Source organism: Sminthopsis crassicaudata, chromosome 3 (genome assembly GCF_048593235.1).
Source record: "Sminthopsis crassicaudata isolate SCR6 chromosome 3, ASM4859323v1, whole genome shotgun sequence".
NCBI classification, from domain to species: Eukaryota; Metazoa; Chordata; class Mammalia; order Dasyuromorphia; family Dasyuridae; genus Sminthopsis; species Sminthopsis crassicaudata.
The window spans coordinates 331,095,356-331,120,505 of record NC_133619.1 but is presented as its reverse complement, the minus strand read 5'-3'; the positions used below and the strand labels follow the sequence as shown (position 1 = coordinate 331,120,505).

General features: G+C 34.9%; 1 protein-coding gene across 1 annotated transcript in view; it reads right to left on the bottom strand.

Annotated features, from left to right (window-relative positions):
* Window positions 1–25,150, bottom strand: part of SLC49A4 (solute carrier family 49 member 4) — a 152,499-nt gene that overhangs the window by 50,934 nt on the left and 76,415 nt on the right. Inside the window, exons 5-6 of the mRNA XM_074301394.1 lie at window positions 23,827–23,935; window positions 20,892–20,959 (exon numbers count right to left, since the gene is read on the bottom strand). Of these exons, the coding sequence (XP_074157495.1) occupies window positions 20,892–20,959; window positions 23,827–23,935 (177 nt within the window). The remainder of the gene's footprint in view (window positions 1–20,891; window positions 20,960–23,826; window positions 23,936–25,150) is intronic.

Sequence of the window (25,150 nt, the reverse complement as noted above, 5' to 3'; positions counted from 1 at the left end):
GCCTGGAAAGTGAGTCTACATGGAGAAGGATAAGAGCTGGAGGAGATTCAATAAAAAGACTCTGCATTGCATCAGGCTTGACGGGGCTCTCTGCAGGAAGGGAAGTCACTTCTAAGGACAAGAGTTAACAGCAACTGCCTGGAGACAACGGTTCACTACAGGAAGAAGAATCTGTCTGAAAGATTTGAGTAGACACAGCAGATCTCTTCCCAGAGAGCGATCCGGCAGCTTCTGGAGACGACAGCTCGCTGCATTTGGCGCCCAACGTGGGGCAAGGACTTTTGCTTATCCTGACAAGAGGAGCTAGACCAGACCTTCGCAATTTGGTGCCCGAACAGGGACAGACACGGTCCTGATTCCAGTGGAAAAGCCTCCCATCCAGATCTCAGTCTCTCTAACCCAGAACCGTGAGTAACGAGGAAACTTTGTTAAAGATTAAGTGAGCGTGCTAATAGATAAATAAGGAACTTAACTTGTTAAGGGCTAAACCAGGAATCTCTTATAGTGAAATGGGGCAAACACCTTCTGTTCAAGGAAAATGTTTAGAGAGCATCATCAAGGTTATGAAAAGCCAAGGCTTGATTATAATTTTAGAGGAGATTACTGAACTTTTAAGAACTGTGAAGGTTATATGTCCTTCTTTTTCTCTGGAAGAAGAATTGGATCCAGATGAATGGGAATTAGTAGGAAAGCAATTAGGTGAACACTACAATTCCAGGCCAAACTCAATTTCCAAAGATACAATTCATATATACAATGTAATCCAATTGGCTTTAAACAATGTTATTCTAAAGGAAGAGATGAAGGAGCAAAATGGGGAAGTGTCAACTAAACTAGGTGAAAAGGATGAATCAGATAACAATGAAGTTAAGTACAATTCTGAGCAACAGCAACAGGAGCACCTCCCATCTCCTCCCTCAATTAACCCTTCATGGGTGGAGCAAGAAGGAGGAGAGGAAGAGGCAGAAACACAAACAGAATTGCCTGTGAAGCAGCCTAAGCCTATGACAAGATTAGAAAAAGCATTGGTTAAAGCTAAGAGAGAAGGACAGGATATAAGTGATTTTATACATGCATATCCTGTGATTGAAGAGATTGACTCTGTAGGTCATAAAAGGAGAAGATATGCACCTTTAGATTTGAATAAAATTAAGGATTTGAAAAAAGGTTGTACCCTTTATGGGGCTACATCAGCTTATGTCAAAATGTTACTAGATGGTTTGTCTTATGAAGTCCTAACCCCGAATGATTGGAAATCCATAGCAAGGACATGTCTGGAACCTGGAGAAAATTTATTATGGCTTGCGGAATTTCATGAATTATGTAAAATTCAAGTCAGATGCAATTTGGAAATAGGAGTTAACACACAATTCACTTTTGAGCACTTAGCTGGTGAAGGTCAGTATGGAGAGAATTCGGAACAGATTAATTATACCATGACAATATATGAACAAATTGCTAAGGCTGCAATAAAAGCTTGGGGTGTCCTTCCTGGACAGAAAGATCGTGGAGAGGCTTTCACTAAAATACAGCAAGGTCCTAATGAACCTTTTGCAGATTTTGTGGGACGTTTGCAAACTGCTGTCAAAAGAACTATTGGAGAAAATGCAGCTACAGAAATAATGACCAGACATCTGGCTAAGGAAAATGCCAATGAGATTTGCAAAAGAATTATATGGGGATTAGACAAAGATGCTCCTTTAGAGGAGATCATAAGACGCTGTGCTACAGTGGGAACAAATGCTTTTTACACCCGGACAATGATGAACATGGAAAGACAGGGTTCCTCCTGGCAAGGGACTTCTAGAGAAACTCGGAGATGTTTTCAATGTGGAAAAATTGGACATCTAAGAGCTCAGTGTAGGTATGGAGATACAGTGAGAAGACAGGGTGAAAGAAGACCTAAAACCCCATGTCCAAAATGCAACAGAGGACTCCATTGGGCATCAGAGTGTAGAATAATTCAGGGAAATGGGATGAGGGGCCCAGGTCCAGGGCCCCAGGCAAAAAAGACTTGGGGCATGATGGCAGCTGATGTTACATCCAAAGAACCTTTAGAAGGCCAGGACTCTGATTTAATCAACCAGCAGAAAAGCAATCACATGGCAGAAAGGGATTACCTGATAAGTGAGCCAAAAGGCAATCAGATTGCAAAAATGGATTACACTTGGGGAGAATACAGGCCTTTTAAACCAACAGGGCTGTATCCAGTGCGAACAATTTCAATGTAATTGCCAGATGATGAGAAGAGATTTAGAAAGTGGTAAATAGAAGAAAATTAGATAGGTTAACTGCCTGGGAGAGAGGGTTTGCTAGTATTTTAACAGACAGAAGAAAACAGATGAAGGAGGAATCAGATGGGTGCCAACGAGTCATATTCGCCTTGTCCATCAGAGAGAGACAGAAAAAGAGAAAGACCTCAAAATAAAGGAGAAGATCTAAGAAACATCTGACACTGAAAGAGCATGGATAATAAGAAGACTGTTAAAGAACTTTAAAAACCAGCAGGAATCATTGGACTTCCTCACACAAGATGAGACTAATGGACAATGGACTTATGGACATTTATAAATTTTCAATTTATGATTATTTGATTATGATTATGTTATATACTTCTAGCATGTGTTACATTACTATGTTACTATGTGCTTATGTAATTTATGTAATTATCTGTAATACTTCCCATATTGATGGATTTATGTTTCAAGGTCATGACTGTCCTATGTTCTAAATCAAAAGAAAGGGGGAGATGTTAGGATTACTAAGTGAGAACTGAGGTTGTCTGGATAGTGACAAGGTGAGAATTCAGGTTGGACAATTACAAGGTGAGAACTCAGGTTGACTTGATAGAAGGAGCAAGCCCATTGGCTGAAGTGGTTCTTCCCAGAAGCCCTTGCATTATCCCATGCCCATTCTCTGGGAGGATAAAAAGCAACAGTGGGCCTAGAAAGTGAGTCTACATGGAGAAGGATAAGAGCTGGAGGAGATTCAATAAAAAGACTCTGCATTGCATCAGGCTTGACGGGGCTCTCTGCAGGAAGGGAAGTCACTTCTAAGGACAAGAGTTAACAGCAACTGCCTGGAGACAACGGTTCACTACAGGAAGAAGAATCTGTCTGAAAGATTTGAGTAGACACAGCAGATCTCTTCCCAGAGAGCGATCCAGCAGCTTCTGGAGACGACAGCTCGCTACATACATGTATGTATCAAAAGATGCAGAATCCAAATCCTTAAAAGAAAAGTTAACTGAATTATAGGAAAAATAGAAAGTAAAAGTATAATCACAGGGGCAGCAATGAATCTCTTTTATACCCTATACATGTCTAACAACAAGATAAACAAAAAAAATTAAAGACTTTGAATAGAATTTTTCAAAAATCAGATATAAAATATCTTTGGCAAATACTAATGGAAATAGAAAGGAATATTCATATTTCTTAATTATATGCTTCATATTTACAAAAACTGACCTTGAGTCAGGATATCAAATATCTCTTAACAAATTCAGAAAAAAAGAAAAGTAAACATACTTTACTGGCCATAACACAATAAAATTATAATCAATAAAGTGCATTTTTCTCCCTAATTAAGTTACTGTTCCATTCATCATTACTAAACCATTTCTAGCCTCCTCAAACCTGTCATATTTCCTTGTTTCCTCACTGTCATAATTAAAGACCTTCTGTCAAAAACTTCACCTTTTCCCTTCTTCTCATCAAATTACCTTGATGCTTTCTGCTACTTGTCTCCTCCTTTAGCTACTTCATTCACATAAAGAAGTCCCTACTCTTCCATTTACCTTCAGATTCTCCCTGTTTAATAGAAGCTTTCCAAACAATGTAGGTGCCCATGGCTTTCCTGTCCTCAAAAACCCATCACTTAATCCATCTATTCCTACTAGTTATCATCATCCCATATCTTTCCTCCATTTTGGGGCTAAACTTCTTTACAAAGTTGCCTACTTTATGTACTGTCATGTCTTTTCCTCTCATTCTCCTCTTAATTTTCATTTATTTATTTCAGCTTTTTATTTGCAAGATATATGCATGGGTAATTTTTCAGAATTGACAATTGCAAAACCTTTTGTTTCAACTTTTCCCCTCCTTCCCCCCACATGGCAGGTTGACCAATACATGTTAAATATGTTAAAGTATAAGTTAAATACAATATATGTATACATGTCCATACAGTTATTTTGCTGTACAAAAAGAACCGGACTTTGAAATAATGTACAATTAGCCTCTGAAGGAAATAAAAAATGCAGGCGGACAAAAATAGAGGGATTGGAAATTCTATGTAGAGGTTCAGTCATCTCCCAGAGTTCATTCCCTGGGTGTAGCTGGTTCAGTTCATTACTGCTCTATTGGAAGTGATTTGGTTCATCTCATTGTTGAAAATGGCCACATACATCAGAACTGATCATTGTATAGTATTGTTGTTGAAGTATATAATAATCTCCTGGTCCTGCTCATTTCACTCAGCATCAGTTCATGTAAGTCTCTCCAGGCCTTTCTGAAATCATTCTGCTGGCCATTTCTTACAGAACAATAATATTCCATAATATTCATATATCACAATTTTGTCAGCCATTCTCCAATTGATTGGCATCCACTCATTCCAGTTTCTGGCCACTACAAAGAAGACTGTCACAAACATTCTTGCACATACAGGCCCCTTTCCCTTCTTTGAAATCTCTTTGGGATATAAGCCCAATAGAAACACTGCTAGTTTGATAACCTTTTGAGCATATTTGCAAATCATTCTCCAGAATGGTTGGATGTATTTACAATTCCACCAAAAATATATCAGTGTCCCTGTTTTCCCACATCCCCTCCAACATTCCACATTACCTTTCCCTGTCATTTTAACCAATCTGACAGGTGTGTAGTGGTATCTCAGAGTTGTCTTAATTTGCATTTCTCTGATTAATAATGACTTGGAGCATCTTTTCATATGGCTAAAAATAGCTTCAATTTCTTCATCTGAGAAGTGTCTGTTCATATCCTTTGACCATTTATCAATTGGAGAATGGCTTGATTTCTTATAAATTAGAATCAATTCTCTACAGATTTTGGAAATGAGGCCTTTATCAGAACTTTTGACTATAAAAAATGTTTTCCCAATTTATTGCTTCCCTTCTAATCTTGTCTGCATTAGTTTTGTTTGTACAAAAACTTTTCAATTTTCAAATTTTCTATTTCGTGATCAATAATGATCTCTAGTTCTTCTTTGGTCATAAATTCCTTCCTCTTCCACAGGCCTGACAGGTCAACTATCCTATGTTCTTCTAATTTATTTATAATCTCATTCTTTATGCCTAGGTCATGAACCTATTTTGACCTTATTTTAGTGTACTGTGTTAAGTGTGGGTCAATGCCTAGTTTATGCCATACTAATTTCCAATTTCCCCAGCAATTTTTGTCGAACAGTAAGTTCTTATCCCAAAAGCTGAGGTCTTTGGGTTTGTCAACCCAAATTATTAAAGTTATTAACTCTTTGGTCCTTTGAACCTAACCTAATCCACTGATCAACTAGTCTATTTTTTAGCCAATACCAAATGCTTTTGGGAACCACTGCTTTATAATATAATTTTAGATCTGGTACAGCTAGGCCACTTTCATTTGATTTTTTTTTTCATTAATTCCCTTGAAATTCTTGACCTTTTGTTTTTCCATATGAACTTTGTTTTTTGTGTTTTTTTTTCCCTATGTCATCAAAATAGTTTTTTTGGGAGTCTGATTGCTATAGTACTAAATAAATAGATTTTTTAGGTAGTATTGTCATCTTTATTATATTTGCTTGCCCTATCTAAGAGCATTTAATATTTTTCCAATTGCTTAGATCTGACTTTATTTGTGTGGAAAGTGGTTTGTAGTTTTGTTCATATAGTTCCTAATTTTCCCTTGGCAGACAGATTCCTAAATATTTTATACTATTGGTAGTTACTTTAAATGGAATTTCTCTTTGTAACTATAACTGTTGGATTTTGTTAGTGATTTATAAGAATGCTGATGACTTAGGTGGTTTTATTTTGTATCCTGCAACTTTGCTAAAGGTGTGGATTATTTTTTATAGCTTTTTAGTAGAATCTCTGGGGTTCTCTAACTATACCATCATACCATCAGCAAAGAATAATAATTTGGTTTCCTCATTACCTACTCTAATTCCTTTAACCTGTTTCTCAACTCTTATTGATAAAGCTAGCATTTCTAATACAATATTGAATAGTAATGGTGATAGTGGGCAACCTTGTTTCACTCCTGACCTTACTGGGAATGGTTCCAGTTTATCCGCATTACATACAATGCTTACTGATTGTTTTAAATAGATGTGACTGATTATTTTAAGGAAAAGTCCATTTATTCCTATACTCTCAAGTGTTTTTAATAGGAATGGACGTTGAATTTTATCAAATGCTTTTTCTGCATCTATTGAGATGATCATATGGTTTTTTGTTAATTTAGTTATTAATATGGTCAATTATGCTAATAGTTTTCCTAATATTGAACCAGTCCTGCATTCCTGATATAAACCCTACTTGGTCATGGTGTATTATACTGAGGATGATTTTCTGTAGTCTTTTTGCTAGTATCTTATTTAAGATTTTAACATCAATATTCCTTAGGGAGATTGGGCTATAATTTTATCTCTCTGTTTTCAACCTACCTGGTTTAGGCATCAGTACAATGTCTGTGTCATAAAAGGAATTTGGTAAGACTCCTTCATTCCCTATTTTTTCAAATAGTTTATATAGCATTGGGTCTAATTGTTCTTTAAAAGTTTGGTAGAATTCACATGTAAATCCATTTGGTCCTGGAGATTTTTTCTTAAGGAGTTGATTAATAGCTTGTTTTATTTCTTTTTCTGAAATGGGACTATTTAAGAAATTTACTTCCTCCTCTATTAATCTGGGAAGCTTATATTTTTGGAGGTAGTCATCCATTTAACTTAGGTTGTCACATTTATTGGCATAAAGTTGGGCAAAGTAACTCATTATTGCTCTAACTTCCTCTTCATTGGTGGAAAGTTCTCCCTTTTCATTTTTGAGACTAACAATTTGATTTTCCTCTTTCCTTTTTCTAATCAGTTTTAGCAAAGGTTTATCTATTTATTGGCTTTTTTCAGAAAACCAACCCAAAGTTTTATTTATTAATTCAATAGTTTTTGGTTTTTTTTTTACTTTCGATATTATTAATTTCTCCTTTTAATTTTAGAATTTAAAGTTTAGTATTTGATTGGGGTTTTTAAATTTGGTCTTTTTCTAGCTTTAAGTTCCAAGATCAATTCATTGATCTTTTCTTTCTCTATTTTATTCAAGTAAGCCTCTAAAGAATATAAAATTTCCCCTTATTACTGCTTTGGCTGCATCCCACAAATTTTGGTATGATGTCTCATCATTGTCATTATCATGCGTGAAATTATTGTGTCTATAATTTGCTGTTTCACCCAATCATTCTTTAAGATGAGGTTATTTAAGTTTCCAATTACTTTTTTGTCTATTTACCCCTAACTTTTTGTTGAATGTAGTTTTTATTGTTTTGTGATCTGAAAAGAAAGCATTTATATTTCTGCCTTCTTGCATTTAATTTTGAGGTCTTTAAGTCCTAATACATGGTCAATTTTTGTATAGGTTCCATGAACTGCTGAGAAGAAAGTATACTCCTTTCTATCACCATTATTATACCTAATTTTTCTAATATTCTATTTACCTCTTTAATTTCTTTTGTGGTTTGATTTATCTAATTCTGAGAGTGCAAGGTTGAGATCTCCCACTATTATAGTTTTGCTGTTTATTTCTTTTTGAAACTCTCTTAACTTCTCCTTTAGGAAGTTAGATGCTATACCACTTGGTACATAAATGTTTAGTATTGATATTGCTTCATTATCTATGCTACCCTTTAGCATGATAGTTTCCTCCCTTATCTCTTTTAATTAGATCAATTTTTGCTTTTGCTTGATCTGAGATAAGGATGGCTACTCCTGCTTTTTTGATTTCACCTGAAGCATAATAGATTCTGCTCTAGCCTTTTACCTTTACTCTTTATGTATCTCACTGCTTTAAATGTGTTTCCTGTAAACAACATATTGTAGGGTTTTGACTTTTGATCCAGTCTGCTATCTGCCTTCGCTTTATGGGAGAGTTCATCTATTCACATTTACTGTTAAAATGACTAATTCTGTATTTCCTGCCATCTTATTATCCCCAGATTATGCTTTTCTCTTTCTTATCCCCCTTCCCAGTATTAAACTTATGGGCCCCACTTGCCTCATGCAGCTCTCCCTCTTTAGAATCCCTCCCTCCCCTCTTTGAATCCCTTCCCCTTTCTTGTACCCTTCCCTTATTACTGTTTTCTCCTTTTCCCTTTTCCTCTCCTACTTTTTAATGGGGTAAGAGAATTTTCTCTGTAAAACAAATTTGTCAATTATTCTCTCTTTGAGCCCACCCTGATGAGAGTAAGATTCACACAATGTTCCTTCCCTTCTCTAAATTCCCTCAGATATGATAGGTTTCCTTTGCCTCTTCGTGGGATGTAGTTTCCTTCTTTTTATCTCCCCTTTTCCCTTTTTCTAACATCCCCTTTCCATTTCTACTTCCCTTTTTTAGTTATGTCAGTAAAATCAAATTATACATGTACTTTTTATGCATATCCACAACAGAAATACAGTTCTCAAGAGTTCTTTTTACCTTTTTCTGCTTCTCTTGAGTCCTATGGTTGGAGATCAAATTTTTTGTTTAGATCTGGATTTTTCCTTAGAAACAAATGGAATTTATTTGTTTCATTAAATGTCCATCTTCTTCCATGGAAGAAAATGCTCAGCTTAGCTGGGTAGTTTATTCTTGGCTGCATTCCAAGTTCTTTTGCATTTCGGAATATCAAATTCCAGGCTCTTCATTCCTTTAATGAGGAAGCAGTAAGATCCTGAGTGATCCTTATTGTGGCACCTAGGTAGATGAATTGTTTTTTTCTGGCTGCTTGTAATATTTTTTCCTTAGTTTGATAGTTCTGAAATTTAGCCACAATATTCCTTGGAATTTTTATTTTAGGGTCTTTTTCAGAAGGTGTTCAATGAATTCTTTCAATGCCTATTTTACCTTTTGATTCTACTGCATCTCGGCAGTTCTCTTTGATGATTTCCTGTAAAATAGCATCTAGGCTCTTTTTTTTTAATCATAAATTTTCAATGATCCTCAGATTCTCTCTCCTAGATCTATTTTCCAGGTCTGTTATTTTTCCAAATAGGTATTTAACATTTTTTCCTAGTTTTTCATTTTTTTGGTTTTGCTTGACTGATTCTTGATGTCTCAATGAATCATTCATTTCTATTTGTTCAGTTCTGATTTTTAATGAGTTATTTTCACTAGCTTTTTTTTTTTTTTTAACTTCTTTTTGTATATGTCCAATTGAGTTTTTAAATAATGAGTTGTTTTGCTCTATGGAAATTTTTTCCATTTCACTAATTTTTTTTTTTTTTTTTAAACTGAGTTATTTTCTTTTTCCAATTCACACATCCTACTTTCTTGGAAGTTCGTTATCTTTTCCAATTCACAAATCCTACTTTTGTGGGAGTTCTTTACCTTTTCCAATTCGCAAATTCTGTTTCCCTGCACTTCCTGGGAGTTCTTTACATTTTCTAATTCACATTTTTAGGAAGTTGTTGCTCTCTTGCATAGCTTCTCTTTCCTTTCCCCATTTTTCTTCCAGTTCACATTTAAGATTTTTTTTATAGTTTCTTCTAGGAGAGCCTTTTGTGTTGGGGATCAGGTTACATCCCCCTTTGGGGTATTATCTGGAAACTATCTGCTATTAGTCTCCTGGGAGTTGAAAACCTGCTCTTTCTGTATAGAAGCTATTGAGCGTCCTTTTGATTTTTTTTACTTTTTTTTTTTTTTTTTTAAAGCCTTTAGGGTCTGCTTCAGGGCAAGGAAGTTACCAGCTTTTTCTGCAGAGCAGAGATAGGTATATATGGACAGTAGCTATCCTATCAACGAGCTTCAGAGAGCTGCAGAGCTATGGGGGTCCTCTGGGAAAAGCTCCACACTGGAAGTGACCAGGCCTGGGCATCATGGCTGAGCTATGGAAGTGCCCTGCCAAGGAGCCCTGCTGTGAGGATTAGCAACTGCCTTGGGGCTAGAGGCTAAGCAACAAAATGCTTTGAGTATTAGCAGTTGCCCTATCCCTCAGGGCACCAGAAATGCCTGAGGAGGTAGTTAAGCTAGGGAAATTCACTGCCTCAGGCTGAGCCCTCCACTGTGAAGATTTGAGGCTGCCCCAGGTTGTGCCCCCTGCCCTTCGGATTTGAAAGCCCCTGCTGCAGAATGCCACTGCAGAGCTGTGTTACTTCCGGTTTTGGGTGGGCATAGCCAGATCCTGTCAGGCTCTGGAGTCCTTCAGAATACCCTCTACCCTAGGCTCTAATTTCTCTACTGGTCTATTACTTCTGCAACCAAAGCAAAGCAGTTAGCCTATGACAGAGAGGCCGCCCTTTGGTTCTATCCCTACCTGCACTGGTCTATTCCTGCAGCTCAGGACAAACCTTTTTTGGCAATCTTCCAGATTATCTTCAGCTGGTAAGTTGTTGTACTTCCAATCTTCATGAATTTTACCAGTCAAGCGCTATTTTTGAGGTTCTTTTAAAAATTGGTAATGAGGGTATGAGAGGAGCTTAGAAAGTCAAGTGTGCCTTCTCTGCCATCTTGGCTTTGCCCCCTTCTTTTAGTTTTCCATAGCTTGACTTCCCACTTCAACATCCAAGTGAAATCACTTTCTCCAAAGAAATCAAAAATCTTTTAATTTTCAAACATTATTTTATTTTATCAATCCTCATTTTTCTTGACCTTGCTGGAGTCTTTGACACCATCAATTACCCTCTTCTCCTGGATATTCTCCTATCTAGGTTTTTGTGATACGATCCCTCCTGGTTCTTCTCCTACTCTGAAGGATCTTCATGCAGGTAACACATACTAACATAGATGTCCCATAAGACTCTGCCCAGAACATATATTGGATTGTTTGATATCTAGGGGAAGGGAGTGAGAAAAACTTGGACACAGGGTTTTGCAAGGGTGAATGTTGAAAACTATCTTTGCATATATTTTGAAAATTAAAAGGTATCATAAAAACGAATATATAGATCAAAGAAGCAAAAGGAAATGTTATCAAATCAAATGACAAGAGAACATACAGTAAAAGCAGTCCTTAGGAGAAAGTTTATAATTCTAAAGATATTCAACAACAAAAGAGAGAAAAAGTAGATCAATCAGAGATGTAACTAAAAAACTAGAACAAAAACAATACCTAGTATTGTTTTGTAAACAAAGTACTTTGCATATATATATTCTCATTTGGTTGTCATAATCCTACTAGATAAGTGTTTATATTATATAGATAAGAAAACTGAGGATAAAAGGTGACTTGCCCAGGGTCATACAATGAAAAACTTGCTGGTAATTTGATAGAAATAATTTGCTTCTATCATTATCATAAATTCATTTCTAGAAACAAAATCCATATAACTCACTCACTTCTTTGATTTTACTTTATTGGCAAAATTGTTGGTTGAATCCATATAGATTTTACCTTTTAATTCCACTCTTGGTTTAAAATTTTTTTTATAGGTTTCATCGATGAATAAATCACTTCTAGCCACAGCTAACAAATTCAATATATTATTTACCACTTTATTGTTATTTTGTAAAATATCTGTCCTAAAAGTACTCATATAAAATTTTAACCTGTTGAATCACAGCGTGATCAGTACAATGTTTTGATCCAGTTTCCTCTTTGATTTGAAAAACATACTCAGTTCTGCTAAACAGTGATAATAGGTTTAAGACTAGGCAGAATCTTAGCAGGCTTAATATCCATGAGAACATTAGATAATCTAACATTCTACGCATGGAACTATTTTACTCGTTTGCAACATATACCTAAGCCATGAGTGTGGAACTGAGTCAAGGATTTTATGATAATCAATAAAGGTGGTATAAATATTATGACATTTTAGTTTGTTCAATAATCACTGAATTGATAATGAATTGTTCTTACTCCCCTGGGATCTCCTAGTACACTTATTCTGATCTTTAGCTAATATGTTTTCTTCTAAGTGTTTATAAATTTTTTCAGCAATACAAGCTGTAAGTTGAATGCTTCTTATAAAACACATAACTGGTCTATATTTGGAAGGCTTACTGATTCTTTTGGTAATAAATGTATGATCCTTTATGTTAAGAAAGCTAGGATCAGGTATTCACATCACAAAGGAAGGTAATAAAGTGCTTTGATAATAATTCTTACACCACTAAGAAATATTTGAGCAGTATTTATACATGTTATCCATATCTCTCATTTCCTAAGTCTGAAGAAAGCTAATATTTCAATCACTTTCCTTGACATAACCATTTTGTAGTCATCATATTAATGATAAACAAGCTTTTTGTTGTGAGTTTAATCCAACTTGTATTTGTCTTGTATTGGTCTTCCTTGCACAATAAAGAGGACCAGAAATTTTTCACACCCTCACTTTCTCCTCTTATTTTCATTTTTGCTTGATATTAGATCGTGTATTTGGGAATCCCTACCCCCTCACCCCCCCACCCCACCCCCACTGTTTTGATTCCTTGTGTGGCCATACTATTTTGGTTGTTTACTATTTTAACAGACCAACCAATATATTTTGTTAATTAGGTCATAACACTATTTCATAAATGATAGTACCTAGATAGGCTTCCTACAGGAAAGGTAATATTGACAATGTTTTTCTATTAAATTATATCTTTAAAAAGCTGTAACTCTATCATCAGACATAAGCATATAATTACCATGATGATTTACCATTAGAATAAGAAATACAATGAAAAACATAAACAAAAGTGGTATTTTTCCACTAATATTTATTGCCAATCACCATTTATTCCAATCCTGGTTTTCTGCCAAGACTTGAAGAGAATACTTTTCAGTTCATCCTGAATTTCTATATTTTAAGTCAAAAACCTTTACTGAATATATATAGTCATTTCCCTCACAGGAAATAAGTGTCAAAATCCATTTTTTTTTTTTTTTTTTTTGGTTCATCTCTCTGGTAACTACTACTACATATTCTAAGTTCCTGCTTTTAGTGACTTTGAGTACCCTACTGTTTCCTGAATGCTACTAGTTTTCTTGCTTTTCTACTCATGAATAGAAGTAAAAAAAGAAAAACAATCATATAGAACCTCCATAAACTGTAAGACTATTTTTTTTCTAGTAAGAAGGATTCCTTCTTTCAATCACTGTTTTGTTTAACAATATTTTAGACTTCTACTTGGGGTAGACATTTTAATTCTGAGTATGTAAGTGAGTGATACTGAAACAAAAATTTATCAATAAAAAATAAGGAAGCTATATCCCTTATGAACTTTAGCTCTTATTCCCTTGAAGCCAGAGACTACTACTCAAAATCTGCACTAATTAAAATGGTAAGATCATGGATTTACAGTTTTAAGAGCCTTCAGGTCATATAATTCAACTCCTTCATTTTATAGATGAAGAAATTAAGGCCTAGAGAGGAAAAGTGACATGTTCAAAATCACAAAGGCAATGCATGGCAAAAATGGGATTCAAATATGGGTCCTTTATACATTAGTCATTCCTTCTTTTTGGCTTTTAGCAACTATCGGGTGCATGGGATTTAACATAAAAATGTTTCTGATAAAGTCTGAAGTTAAAAAAAATATCATTTGTACCAGAACATCAATTAAAAAAAACACATTTAAACTGAATTATAAGGAAGACTTAATAAAAAAGGAAATATACACAATGATTGAATCAGAACAAGAATGAAAAGTTCTAAAGAAAGGTAGTTATAAAGCTAAGAAATAGGGTATATGGCAGGAAAGCAGGAACAATTCTTACATGAAAAGGAATCGAATATTTCACAAGACAAGAGTCAGGTAAATTCATATATCCTTCTTCCCATGAAAATGCTGATGCCTAGTAAATTATCTCCGTTGGCCTGAAAAAGTAGGTGAAAACTAAAATGTCATTTCACACTTCTTAAGCAAAAATGCTTTTTGGTCAGAATTCCCTGCAGAGAAGAAAAGGCAACCTCCTACTCAGCCTCTAGCACTTATTGTGAAGGTGGGAGATAGTGATATTTGGAATAAAATTTTGTTAAAATTTAATACAGTGTACCTAAATTGGGGAGTTTTTAGGTTATTCTACATCTTTGAGATTTATAAATTCCATGAGCCGAGAAGTTAAAAATTTGGGTCTTCAGGAAGAAGTGAGAAACTGAAATATATTGTAGCACAAGGGGCTAAACAATTACTTATAAAAGTTGACTTAAAACAGGGAGAAACAAACTTGCATCTAAGGCAATTGTTGATGACTGGCATTGGATTTACTAAGCTGACAACATTCATAGTATGATTTCAAAAGGATTGGGAAAAGTCCCTTTTCCATTTGATTCACTTATAAACTGCACCTTAAAGAATTCCATTCTAACAACATAAGATCACAGATCTTAGATTAAAGGTCATAGCAAAAAGGCCCCTCAAAGGCTAGTATCTAGTTCAGCCATTTCATTTTATACATAAGGAAGTTGAGACCAGCAAGTTAAGTAATTTGCCTAAGATGAGAAAGCTAGGAATAGTCTCTGTGGCTCAAGTGAACCAGGGGCATATTTCTTTGTCAAAATGCAAGTATCTTTAGCATAGGTAATACATTAATCCTCCTCTTTCAGTGCTCTAGATCCTTGTCAGGCCTGGTTCTCTATCACAGGATATCTAAGAAACCTTACTGGAGGAAGAGTAAGTAAGTGATACCATTTCCAGCCAGCCCCTTTCTACAGAAGTGCAAGCAGACACATATCTTTACCAAATGAACCACTAAGTCAGTCCAGACCACATGGTTCTATATGGCTACTGAAGAAATATATTTATTAAGTGGCCTTTATATACCAGGCATTGAACTAAGCACTCTAGATACAAGGAAAATCAAGAGTCAGTTTGTCCCTGTTCTCAAGGAGCTCATGGTCTCATGGATAATGCATGACAATGGATTCTGTAGAGGGTGAGTCTTAGGACGAGGAGGTACAAACAGTACTCATATAAGGGCCCTCCAAAGTACTCTTACCAAGGGCTTTGGGAGCCTTTTCACTTCTCTGGATAAAAGCCACCAGAACTACAGAAATAACAGGACAATTATAGTACTCTTATGGTGAAGTCTAGTACCTAGGCTTTTTAGCTGAGTCCTCACTGACCTCTCATTTCTTGGCTTTGTTTGCTGATGTATCTATCCCAATTCTCTTGAATTTTGATTATTTTTTACCTTGTCTACTTCTGTTCTTGCTCTGAATCCTGCAAAACCAATAAATTTACAAGTTCACCAGCTCATTTACAAATTTACACCTTGTTGGAGATGCTTTGACATGACCTGACAGCAAAAAGACTTTGTAAGAAAGAAATACATAATAGATACCCGGGAAAGGAGGGAAAGAAAGAGGAAAGGAAAGGAAGAAGAAAAGGGAACAAAGAAAACTTGGTCTATTTGATGAGTTTTTCCAAATACTAGCTCTGCTAATTTCACAAAATAGAGCTTTTGATAATATAAGTGAAATGTGACAAGCCTAGTTTCCAGGCCTCCTCCTCCCCATGGCAGTTAGGTAGCACAGTGGATTGAGTGGAGGACCTAAAATCAGGAAAACTCATTTTCCTGAGTTCAAATTTGGCCTCAGACTAGCTGTATTACTCTAGGCAAGTCACTTAACCCTGTTTGTCTCAGTTTTCCCATGTGGAAAATGAGCTGGAAAAGGATATGATAAATCATTCTAGCATCTTTGCCAAGAAAACACCAAATGGGGTCCCAAAGAGACATAACTGAAAAATGATTGAACAACAATCTTCTTCCCCAGCCTCACTGAAAGCAGAAGAGAAAAAGAGTTGCAAGTAGATCCAAGCTCTCAAATCTAAATAAAAATATTTTTAATAACAAAACATGGCAAAGTTTACCTGTTTTTCATAAAGAGAAGGATATTTTAAATTAGGGATTTGCCTCTAAGGGACTTGGTAAATGATGTTACTTTTCCCAAACTATAGCCACATCCTTAATCAATGCCATCATATACATATGTTATCTTTATATGTCACTGGCCCATTTTTGAGGAGCTTTTTAGTTTTTCTGAGGCCTCTTGAGAAGAACAATAAGGAATAATTTTTTGTTTTGTTTTGTTTTATCTTAATGTGATTTTTTAGGTGTTTTGTTTTGGGGCTAATAATATCACGGATTCATTCAGTGAGAATTTATTAAGTAACCCTATATGCAAGGTACTATACTTGATAATGGGGATACAAATACAAAATGGAAAATAAATGGCACTCCTGGAATATGAAAAAACAGAATTTTTGAAAGTCAGTTTTCTCATGACTACTCAGATCAGCCTCAATCACAGGGCTGTTATAATGACTCATCCCAAAAGATAATGGTAGGTTTTTAAAAGCCAGGCCAAGGTAATAAATACTTTGATAGATTGTATTGAGCTAGAAAAGCTCCCAAGTATGTGCCTGGCTATGGATTGTTCATGGAGTCTCAACTTTAGGTGAGGAGTCTTTTTGGCCAGGGAAACACATAAAATTATCTGCTGAGGTATGAAAGCATTTCAAGTATTAAATGGGGAAGTCAAATCACATTGATGAAATCACCACACTCTAAGTATTACAATGAGCCTAGAGGTGAGGTGCTCCGGTTTTTAGACAAATGGTCTGTTATTCACATAGACTTTTGACAGAAACATCTCTTAAGAACATACAACTCCTCAATTCTAATTTTTTATTCATTAATCAAACTCTGGCTCTATAACTAGGTCTACTGGAGGGACCTACTCTCCAGTGAGTTAATATCTTATACAGCTAATCCAGAATCTTCTTGGACCAAGTATATTCTCTATGGCAAATAAACTTCCTAGGACAAATTAGCCTCAAATGAACATGAATGAGTCAAATTTTTCAGGACCTGGTTACCTATGAAAATAAGCTGACCATAAAGGCCTCTGACTTATCAAAAGAATCCTATATCAGAATCCAAGAAGATCCTATTCAATTAAAGTAACAATCAGACTCAAAGCAAACAGCTTGTTGACCTATCAATATTACCACAATTACAATTACAGCTAAATGGTCTCTTCTAAAAAGAGGTCCCAGAGTATAGACTCAAAGGACCATGGTAAATACAGAGCATGGCTTTAATGTGGCAAATGTCAAGTCCAACGGATGCTAATATCTCTGTAATTGATGTAACATTGAAGCCAGACTGCAGAAGGTCACAATACTTTCCCACATTCATAACCTCTCTTTTGAGATAATTAAAAAAGCCTAATCGCTGCTTCCAAATTTGTCCCTCCTTTTCTAGTAACACATAGTTAAAACTAAGCAGCTATGGGGGAAAATGGAACAGGACATATTTATTATATGTCACTTTTGATGGATGATTGCTCTTTCTTTGGCCTATTCAGTACTTATCTCTGTATGGCTGAATCAATGACGACTGAATGGAACTGGATAGAAGTTGTAATTAGAAAAATTAGGTATGATTCTTGTCAAGTGTGACAGACTGATATATTTCAATGTCGGTAAGTGCCTTCCCTGACAGTAGTTATCTCCCTTTTGGGGGCTTTTATTTTTAGTTCAACCAGCTGCTAATAGGCAAAACTTTAGATGTGGAATTTTAGAAATTACAGTGTCAATTTATTTTTTCCTTTCCCATTGTACTGTTACTGGGTTTAAGTCTAGATACAATGTTACATGATGTCAAATATCCTTAAGTGTTTGGATGCTTCGTGACTTACAGACTTGACTTAACTATTCTTTCTTCCCCCAAAAGATATAATTAGGTCCTCCCACATCTGGTAAAACAGAATAGCTACTCAGATAGGAATTTAGTGTTAAGTGATCTGGGACTAACATTTCCATTGCTTTTCTTTTCTCCCCTGGAGAAAGTAAACTCTTGTCCCTATTTATAAGGATAGCTGGCATTTATATGCTTTAAATTTTAAGGGCTTTCCTTAGATTATCTTATTTGAGTCTCACAACAAGCCTAAGAGAAGATAAGTGACTTGATCATGGTCACACAGTAACTAGGTCTCTCTTAATTTGCAAGCTCAGTTTTCCCATTCTTTCATATCTCGACACTATGGGTGAAGAACATAACAGTGCTCAATGATATTAAAAAAAAAAAAAATTACCTGACTAAGCTTAGCCTCAAAGAAGAGATATGAGAATTCCTTTCCCTCTCTTCTTCTTTCAATATTATTCTTTTGTAAATAGTTAAAAATAGGGGGAAAATACTGATAGCACTAGAATAGAAAGGGTCAACATCTTCATTCTATTGATAAGGAAGTTATATGACTTATCCAAAGACAGTGTCAGAGGCAGGATCTGAACCTTGGTTTCAGAACCACTGTGCCACAAAGTTTGCTTTTCTCCTTTCTACTGAACAGTCTTATGTACCCTATTTTAAATTTAATATCTGATCTAGTTTAAAAGGGAAATAAGCATAACATATGATTTCTTCTTTCAAAAAAGCACCAGATTAATTTTTTTTTTAAATCACACTTTCTTTCACTACAAACTTTACAGAAAGGCAGCCAATATCTACTCAGACACTTACAATGATGAAGAACCCACCATTTTACGAGTCTGCTTGTTTTACTGTTGGGAATTTCCTTCTATATACAGTATCAAAATCTACCTTTTACCCAACTTATATTCTTTTTAAGTAATCCAGAATTAGTCAATTTACTCTTCCATATGTCAGTCCTTTATTTAAAAACAGCTACAAATACCCCACTGAGTTTTGATTTTTAGGCTAAATTTCCCTTGTTCCTTCAAGTATTTCTCACAAGAATTTCCACAGCACTCATCTTCTGAGATACTCTTCCTTAGATACTTTCTTGTTTTTCAATGTCCCTCATAAAGAAAAAAATGTTCAAAACTGAACACGATACTACAGTTGCAGACTGGATAGGACAGAGTGAACCAGGACGAGTTTGTCCTTTGATCTTCACAAAATGCAGGTAAAAACAATAGTTCTTTTAGCAGGCATATTACTATAGCATTGAGCCTATAGTCAACCAAAAGCCTTACCATTAGCTGCTATAATCTCTTCTATCTTAGAAATTGATTTTTGAACCTAAATCAGCCAGTTATTCAGTCAACAAGCACTTACCATACCATGTGCAAATCACTGTATTAATTGATAGAGATACAAAACCCCCCAAAAAACCCTACTGCCTTTGCACTCAAGGAGTTCATATTCTAATGAGGGAAAGAACAAGTAAATATTGTATATATAAGATATCCCTATTAAATTTTACCTTTTGGTTATGAATTTCTAGCTTACTTTAAATCTAGATTTTGTAATATGTCATATTAATGATTCCTCCCAGTTTGGTGTTCAGTTTGCATGGTCCTTATATTTGTTTTTGTGAATCAGTAGTCTTAATTAGGAAAAAAAAAGTTTATCTTTTTCTTCAAACATTGTTACCCAAATTTAGCATCAAGGATCTTTTGGATCACAAGAAGTCTACAGAAAACCTCTTCTATTGTTTGATCATGGCTACAGAATCTATACAGAATGCTGCATCATTACCTAGAAATGCGTCTCTTTACATAACACCAGACAAGCCCATCTGGAAAATCATTTTGTACCAATTCAAAGTGAGTTATGGTGCATGAAGTCCCCAACCTGAGAGCTATGGAATCCTCAAATCTATATGCACACCAAGCAAGCATTGTTATTCTAAAACCTTTACTTAGCTCCCATAAAGGAGAATCTGTGAAAAAGATTCTCAAAAAGGTCGGGAATCATGTTATGGTGGAAAGAACTCCAAGCCTAAAAATAATGATACCTGAGGCCCCAGCTCTGTCACTAATTAGCAAGTCTCTTTATGTCTTGGGGCCCAAATATCCTCAACTAGAAAATAAAGACAGGTTTCTAAGCTTAGAAAACAAAATACAAGTTGCTCCAAGTCTTAGTACAGTTTTGAACTTTACTAGTTTTCTTATGACATGACAAAGTCAAAAGTTCACAGACCTTATTCATGACACAAAAGAGCACCAGGATGGCCTTCTCTGAGCCATCTAGAGCTAGCTAAGGATAATTCATCTCTGACCTCTGGGTAGATACTGCATCCCTATATATAGACTCTTCTAGGCTCTGCCCATTTAGAAGCACCTCCCCTATGTGGCCCTTTCCTGCTTTTGTTTCCACGTGACAGCCATTCTCTATTTGTGCTATCCCGAGACTTTGTGCCCAGATCTGCAAGCCACACATGCCAGATATCTGCTAGACTATCTGGCAAAGTGCCTCTCTGAGAGTCTTGGGGCTGCTCCTGATTGCACTTTGTCCTTCCAAAGCAATCCTCATTTTGATATTTCCATTGAAAAGAAGAACTTATCATTGAATAATTAGTATCTTACTCTTAGCCAAAATATTCTCTCCCACTGTTAATTGGCTGTGGACCACCAAAACCACCTATGTTCTTGATTTATACCATCATATCAGTAAAAAGATGCTTTCTTTATAAAAAGTCCTGTCTCTGTACTTATTCTGCACTCCTCCACACCCAGTAATTAATTCTAAAACACAACCCTCTTCTCTGTCTTATCCTATGGAAAGCTTATCAATTATTTATCATCCTATGGGATTTAGAATTCAGCTCTAGCCTATGGGGGAAAAAAAGAGTTACAAAGGATAGTGAAGGAACTGTAAAATAAAAATTAAAACTGTAATGCTGCATTAGGTAATAAACAACTAGGAATATATATGTGTAAAGAGTAGAAGTCAATGACAAATCTAAATATATCCAAGGTCTACTTTAAGATAAGAATTTAAAAATGGAACATAATTTATTCTCACCTTGCAATAGCTATTCCAACAATGCAGCCTCCAACTATAGACCAAAATCCAATCCAGCCAGCATCTACCTGATGAAAAAAAGGGCCAATATTTAGCATTTGTGTTGTTCATTACACTATTTAGAATGAATGGAAAAAAAAAAACACCCTAATGACCAACAACTTGGTAGGTAAATTGGCAAATAAGAATTATAAAAATCTAAAAGAAAATAGGATTTAATGAAATACCTGCATACATCAAATACCTGTAAGTCAGAAAATAAGTTGTAGAATTGCCTGATGTACACAAAAGTTAAGTGATTTGGCCAAGGTTATAGATAGTAGGTATCAGAGGTAGGGTTTGAACATTTATTTTCCTAGCTATACTCACTATACCATGCTATCTCTTGGGGACAAAAGCCTCTATTTACAAAATTCTCTCAGAGATCATCAATGGCTTTGCCTCATTACTCAATTCAGTGTTCTTTCCCTATTTCCCCTTGAATTTTTTCTGCAATAGTTCATACAATTAATTTTAGATACTCTTCTTCATTAGCACCTATAATGCTCTACTCTCCTGGTTCTCCTACATTTCTGATGTATCTTGCCTATCTTCTTTAGCAGTAGTTCTTCCTCTTGCTTCTCAGTTAGTGTTTTCATTTTTTTTTTTACTTCTGCCACTATGGTGGTAGGGATTATTGGGAAGTATTTTCAGTGATTTAAAAAAAAAATTAATAAAACCTTTTGATACAAAGATAAAAACATGAAAATTAAATTAATATAAATATTAATTATATATCTATTTTAAACCAAGATATCCAATGGAAGCCAAGAATAACAAAATAAAATGTAAGCCTTTGACCATTTCTTTTTTCTTTCAGAGATTGAGGGCAGTGTGTGGAAAAAAAACAATGGTTTTGAAGTAAAGATCTGGATTCAAATCCTGCTTCGGTTACCTACTACCTATGTAATTCTCAGCAAATCATTTTACTTCTATAAGCTTCAGTTTCTTCAAATGTCTAATACATTCAGTGTTTGGATTAGATAATCCTTAAGGACGCTTCCAGTTCTGAAGATATCTATGATCCAATAGTATCTAATTCCACAGCTTAACTATCATCCCTATGTGAATGTCCTGAAGCCTCCACTTCTGCCCTTACCTTTCTAACCTTATAATTCCAACAGCCTACGGTACTTTTCACTTGGTCTTCCATGTTCTCATTTAAAATGCAGACAGGTATAACAATGGAAAAAAGCACCAGACATTCATTAATGCCTCATTGGTGGAGTTGTGAATTGGTACATTCATTCTGGAAAACAATTTGCAACTAGATTCCCAAAGTTAATAAACTCTGCAAACTCTGGCCACACTGATACTATTATTAAGTGTATACCTCACCAACATCATATAAAGAGGGAAAAGTATCTGTAGTATCATACAAATATATAAAAGTATTTGTAGTAGCTATTTTTAAAAATTTAGTAGCAAAGAACTAGAAACTACTGAGGTACTACATGGATGTAATGCAATATAATTGTGACAATAAGAAATGATAAAAGAGAAGCTTTTGGTGAAACCTAGGAAGATCTGTATGAACTGATGGAAAATAGTGAGCAGAAACAGTAGAACAAGTTATACAGTAACAACACAACTATAAAAAGAAACAACTTTTGAAAAACTTAAGAATTCTGATCAACACAATGACAAGCCATAAATCCAAAGAGCAACAATAAAGTATGCTGCCCACTACTGACAAAGAGGCAATAGGCTCAGGATGCAGAATGAGATGTATTTTTTGGATATGATCAACACAGGAATTTGTTCTTTTTGACTATGTATTTACTACAAAGATTTGTTTTTTCTTTTCTTTTCTTTTCTGTTTTTTTTTCTTTTTCTTTTTTTTTTTTAGGGGGGGAAGAAGAAAAAAAGATATTTTGATTCTGTTCCCTTCTTTCTCCTTCCTTTCTTCCTTCCTCCCACCCCCTCTCTCTTTCTTTCTTTCAAAGAAAAAACTTTAAGCAAAGAATGAGAAAATCAAAAAACCTGGGCTTCATTATTTACTAGCTCTTGGGGCCTTGGAAAAGTAAACTAACTTCTGACTCAGATTTTTCATCTATAGAATGGTAATAATGATACTTTGCTAATAAACCTTACCTGATAAAAAGGTGTATGATATATAGTAACATTTTAAAACTATAAAGCATTATACAAATGTAAGGAGTTATTTATTAACTTAACATACCTCAAAGAAAACATTATCTTTTCATGGCCAAGCAAAAAAGATATTTTTCCTAGTTTGCTATTTTTTTTTTTTAAACAATACTATAATTTTCCCAATTATTCTTGTTAGAAACCTCAGATTTCTACCCTTACCTCACTTCTTATATCCAAATTAACAAGCTCTGTAAAAAATCCTCCTTCACAGTTTGTTTGTTTTTTTTTTTTTCCAACCTATGCTATCTTTTAGGTTTTTTTGGTCACTACTTTGGTTCAAGTCCTTCTTCTGGAATACAAGAGTATAAATTGATTTCTTTATTTCTACCCTCTACTTTAGTTGGCCAGGTTAATTTTCCCAAAGCACAATGCCATAATATCCAATCATCTATTGAAAATGAGGGCGAGGAAAAGATTTAATCAACAAAATGAATTTTTTTTCTTAAAATTTTTTATAAGTATCTTTATAGTTTCCTCAAAAACATGACAATAAGTAGTTGTTATTATAACCAAAAGAATCAAAAACACTTTAAAAATTATTTTGTTTGCAAAACTTTTATATTTCAAGATGAAACAAAATTTCAGCATGTTACTATAAAAGGCTTTTATTTTTTTTCAAATGACAGTATGCTAACAGTGGATTAAAAGTCACAAAGTAAAAACAAGTTACTTGTTATTTTAATTAGCATATTAAAAATGAAAATTAAGATGCCTCTAAGCTATCAGGAAGAAAAATACTTACTTGGCTGACATGAACTGGTGTTAAAATTAAATCCAGAACTCCAGACCAGCCGGCAAATACACCTAAAGGTATAGCATAGGCTAATGCTATCATCAGAAACCTCAAATTGCTGCAAAAGATACATGAAAATTACATGTTATTATAAATGCAAAAAATACAACTTGGAGTATAAAATCAATGATTTATTGTTCAATCATTTCGGCCATATATGACTCTTCATAAGCCCATTTTGGGTATTCTTGACAAAGATATGAGAGTGGTTTTGTCACTTCCTTCCCCAACTCATTTTATAGAAGAGAAAACTAAGGCAAACAGGATCAAGTGACTTGCCAAGGATCACATCTGAAGTCAAATTTGAAATGAGGAAGATGAGTTTTCCTGACTCCAGGACTGGCACTCTATCCACTGTACCACCTAGCTGCATAAGAATTTATGATACAAGTCACTTAACTTCATTGGCCTCCACTTTCTTCATCTGTAAAACAAGAAGGAGAACCGGAAGGCTTCTGAAAAGTTCATTCCTAGTATAGATCTCTCTATGACCAAAAGCTTATAAAAATTTCAAGAATTTGGAAAGTAAATGACCAGTTAGAAATTTTAAAAATTTGACTGGTTTAAAAAAAACAAACCCAAACAAAACAAACAAAACAAACCCAAATAAACCCAAACAAAACAAAAAAAGCAAGCACTTTTCTGAAGATTTTGTAATGTTAAGCATTACTATTACCCTTCAATTTTGAAAATCTGATCTTTATTAGAATAAGCTTTTTAATAATGTTTTTACATGAGATTACATTAATTTTATTATGGAGATGAAATTTTAGCATTAGTATATGCTAAGTGAGAGGGAACACAGTGAAAAAAATTTATAAGATGGGATGTTCAAACAAATGCATTTAATTTTCTAGACACATGTAATTCTAAAACCTGCAACAATATTGACCACTATGAAAGTTAGTTCTGAGAGGTAATAGGTGAAAACTTTATCACCTTAAGGACCACCTGGTATTGATTCTTTTTGAAAATAGTTAGACTTGAACCAAAGACTTGCAATTAGTTTCCAAATGCATTTTCAAAGCTTCTCTAAAAATCTAGCATAAGCAAGTTCAGTTTGACCTGGTGCTGGGTTAGTAGGTGGGATTGGCAGAGAGAACCTGAAGTATTGATAAAATTACTCCTGAGGCAAGCAGGGAAGGGCACTGATGGGGATTAGTTTAACTTTATAGTCCCACCCTCTGTGAATATAGTGGGTAGCCCCATTTTGCTGTGTCCAATTAGAAAACCAAGTTGTGTCAAATCCCTGAGATTAAATTTCCCCTATAAA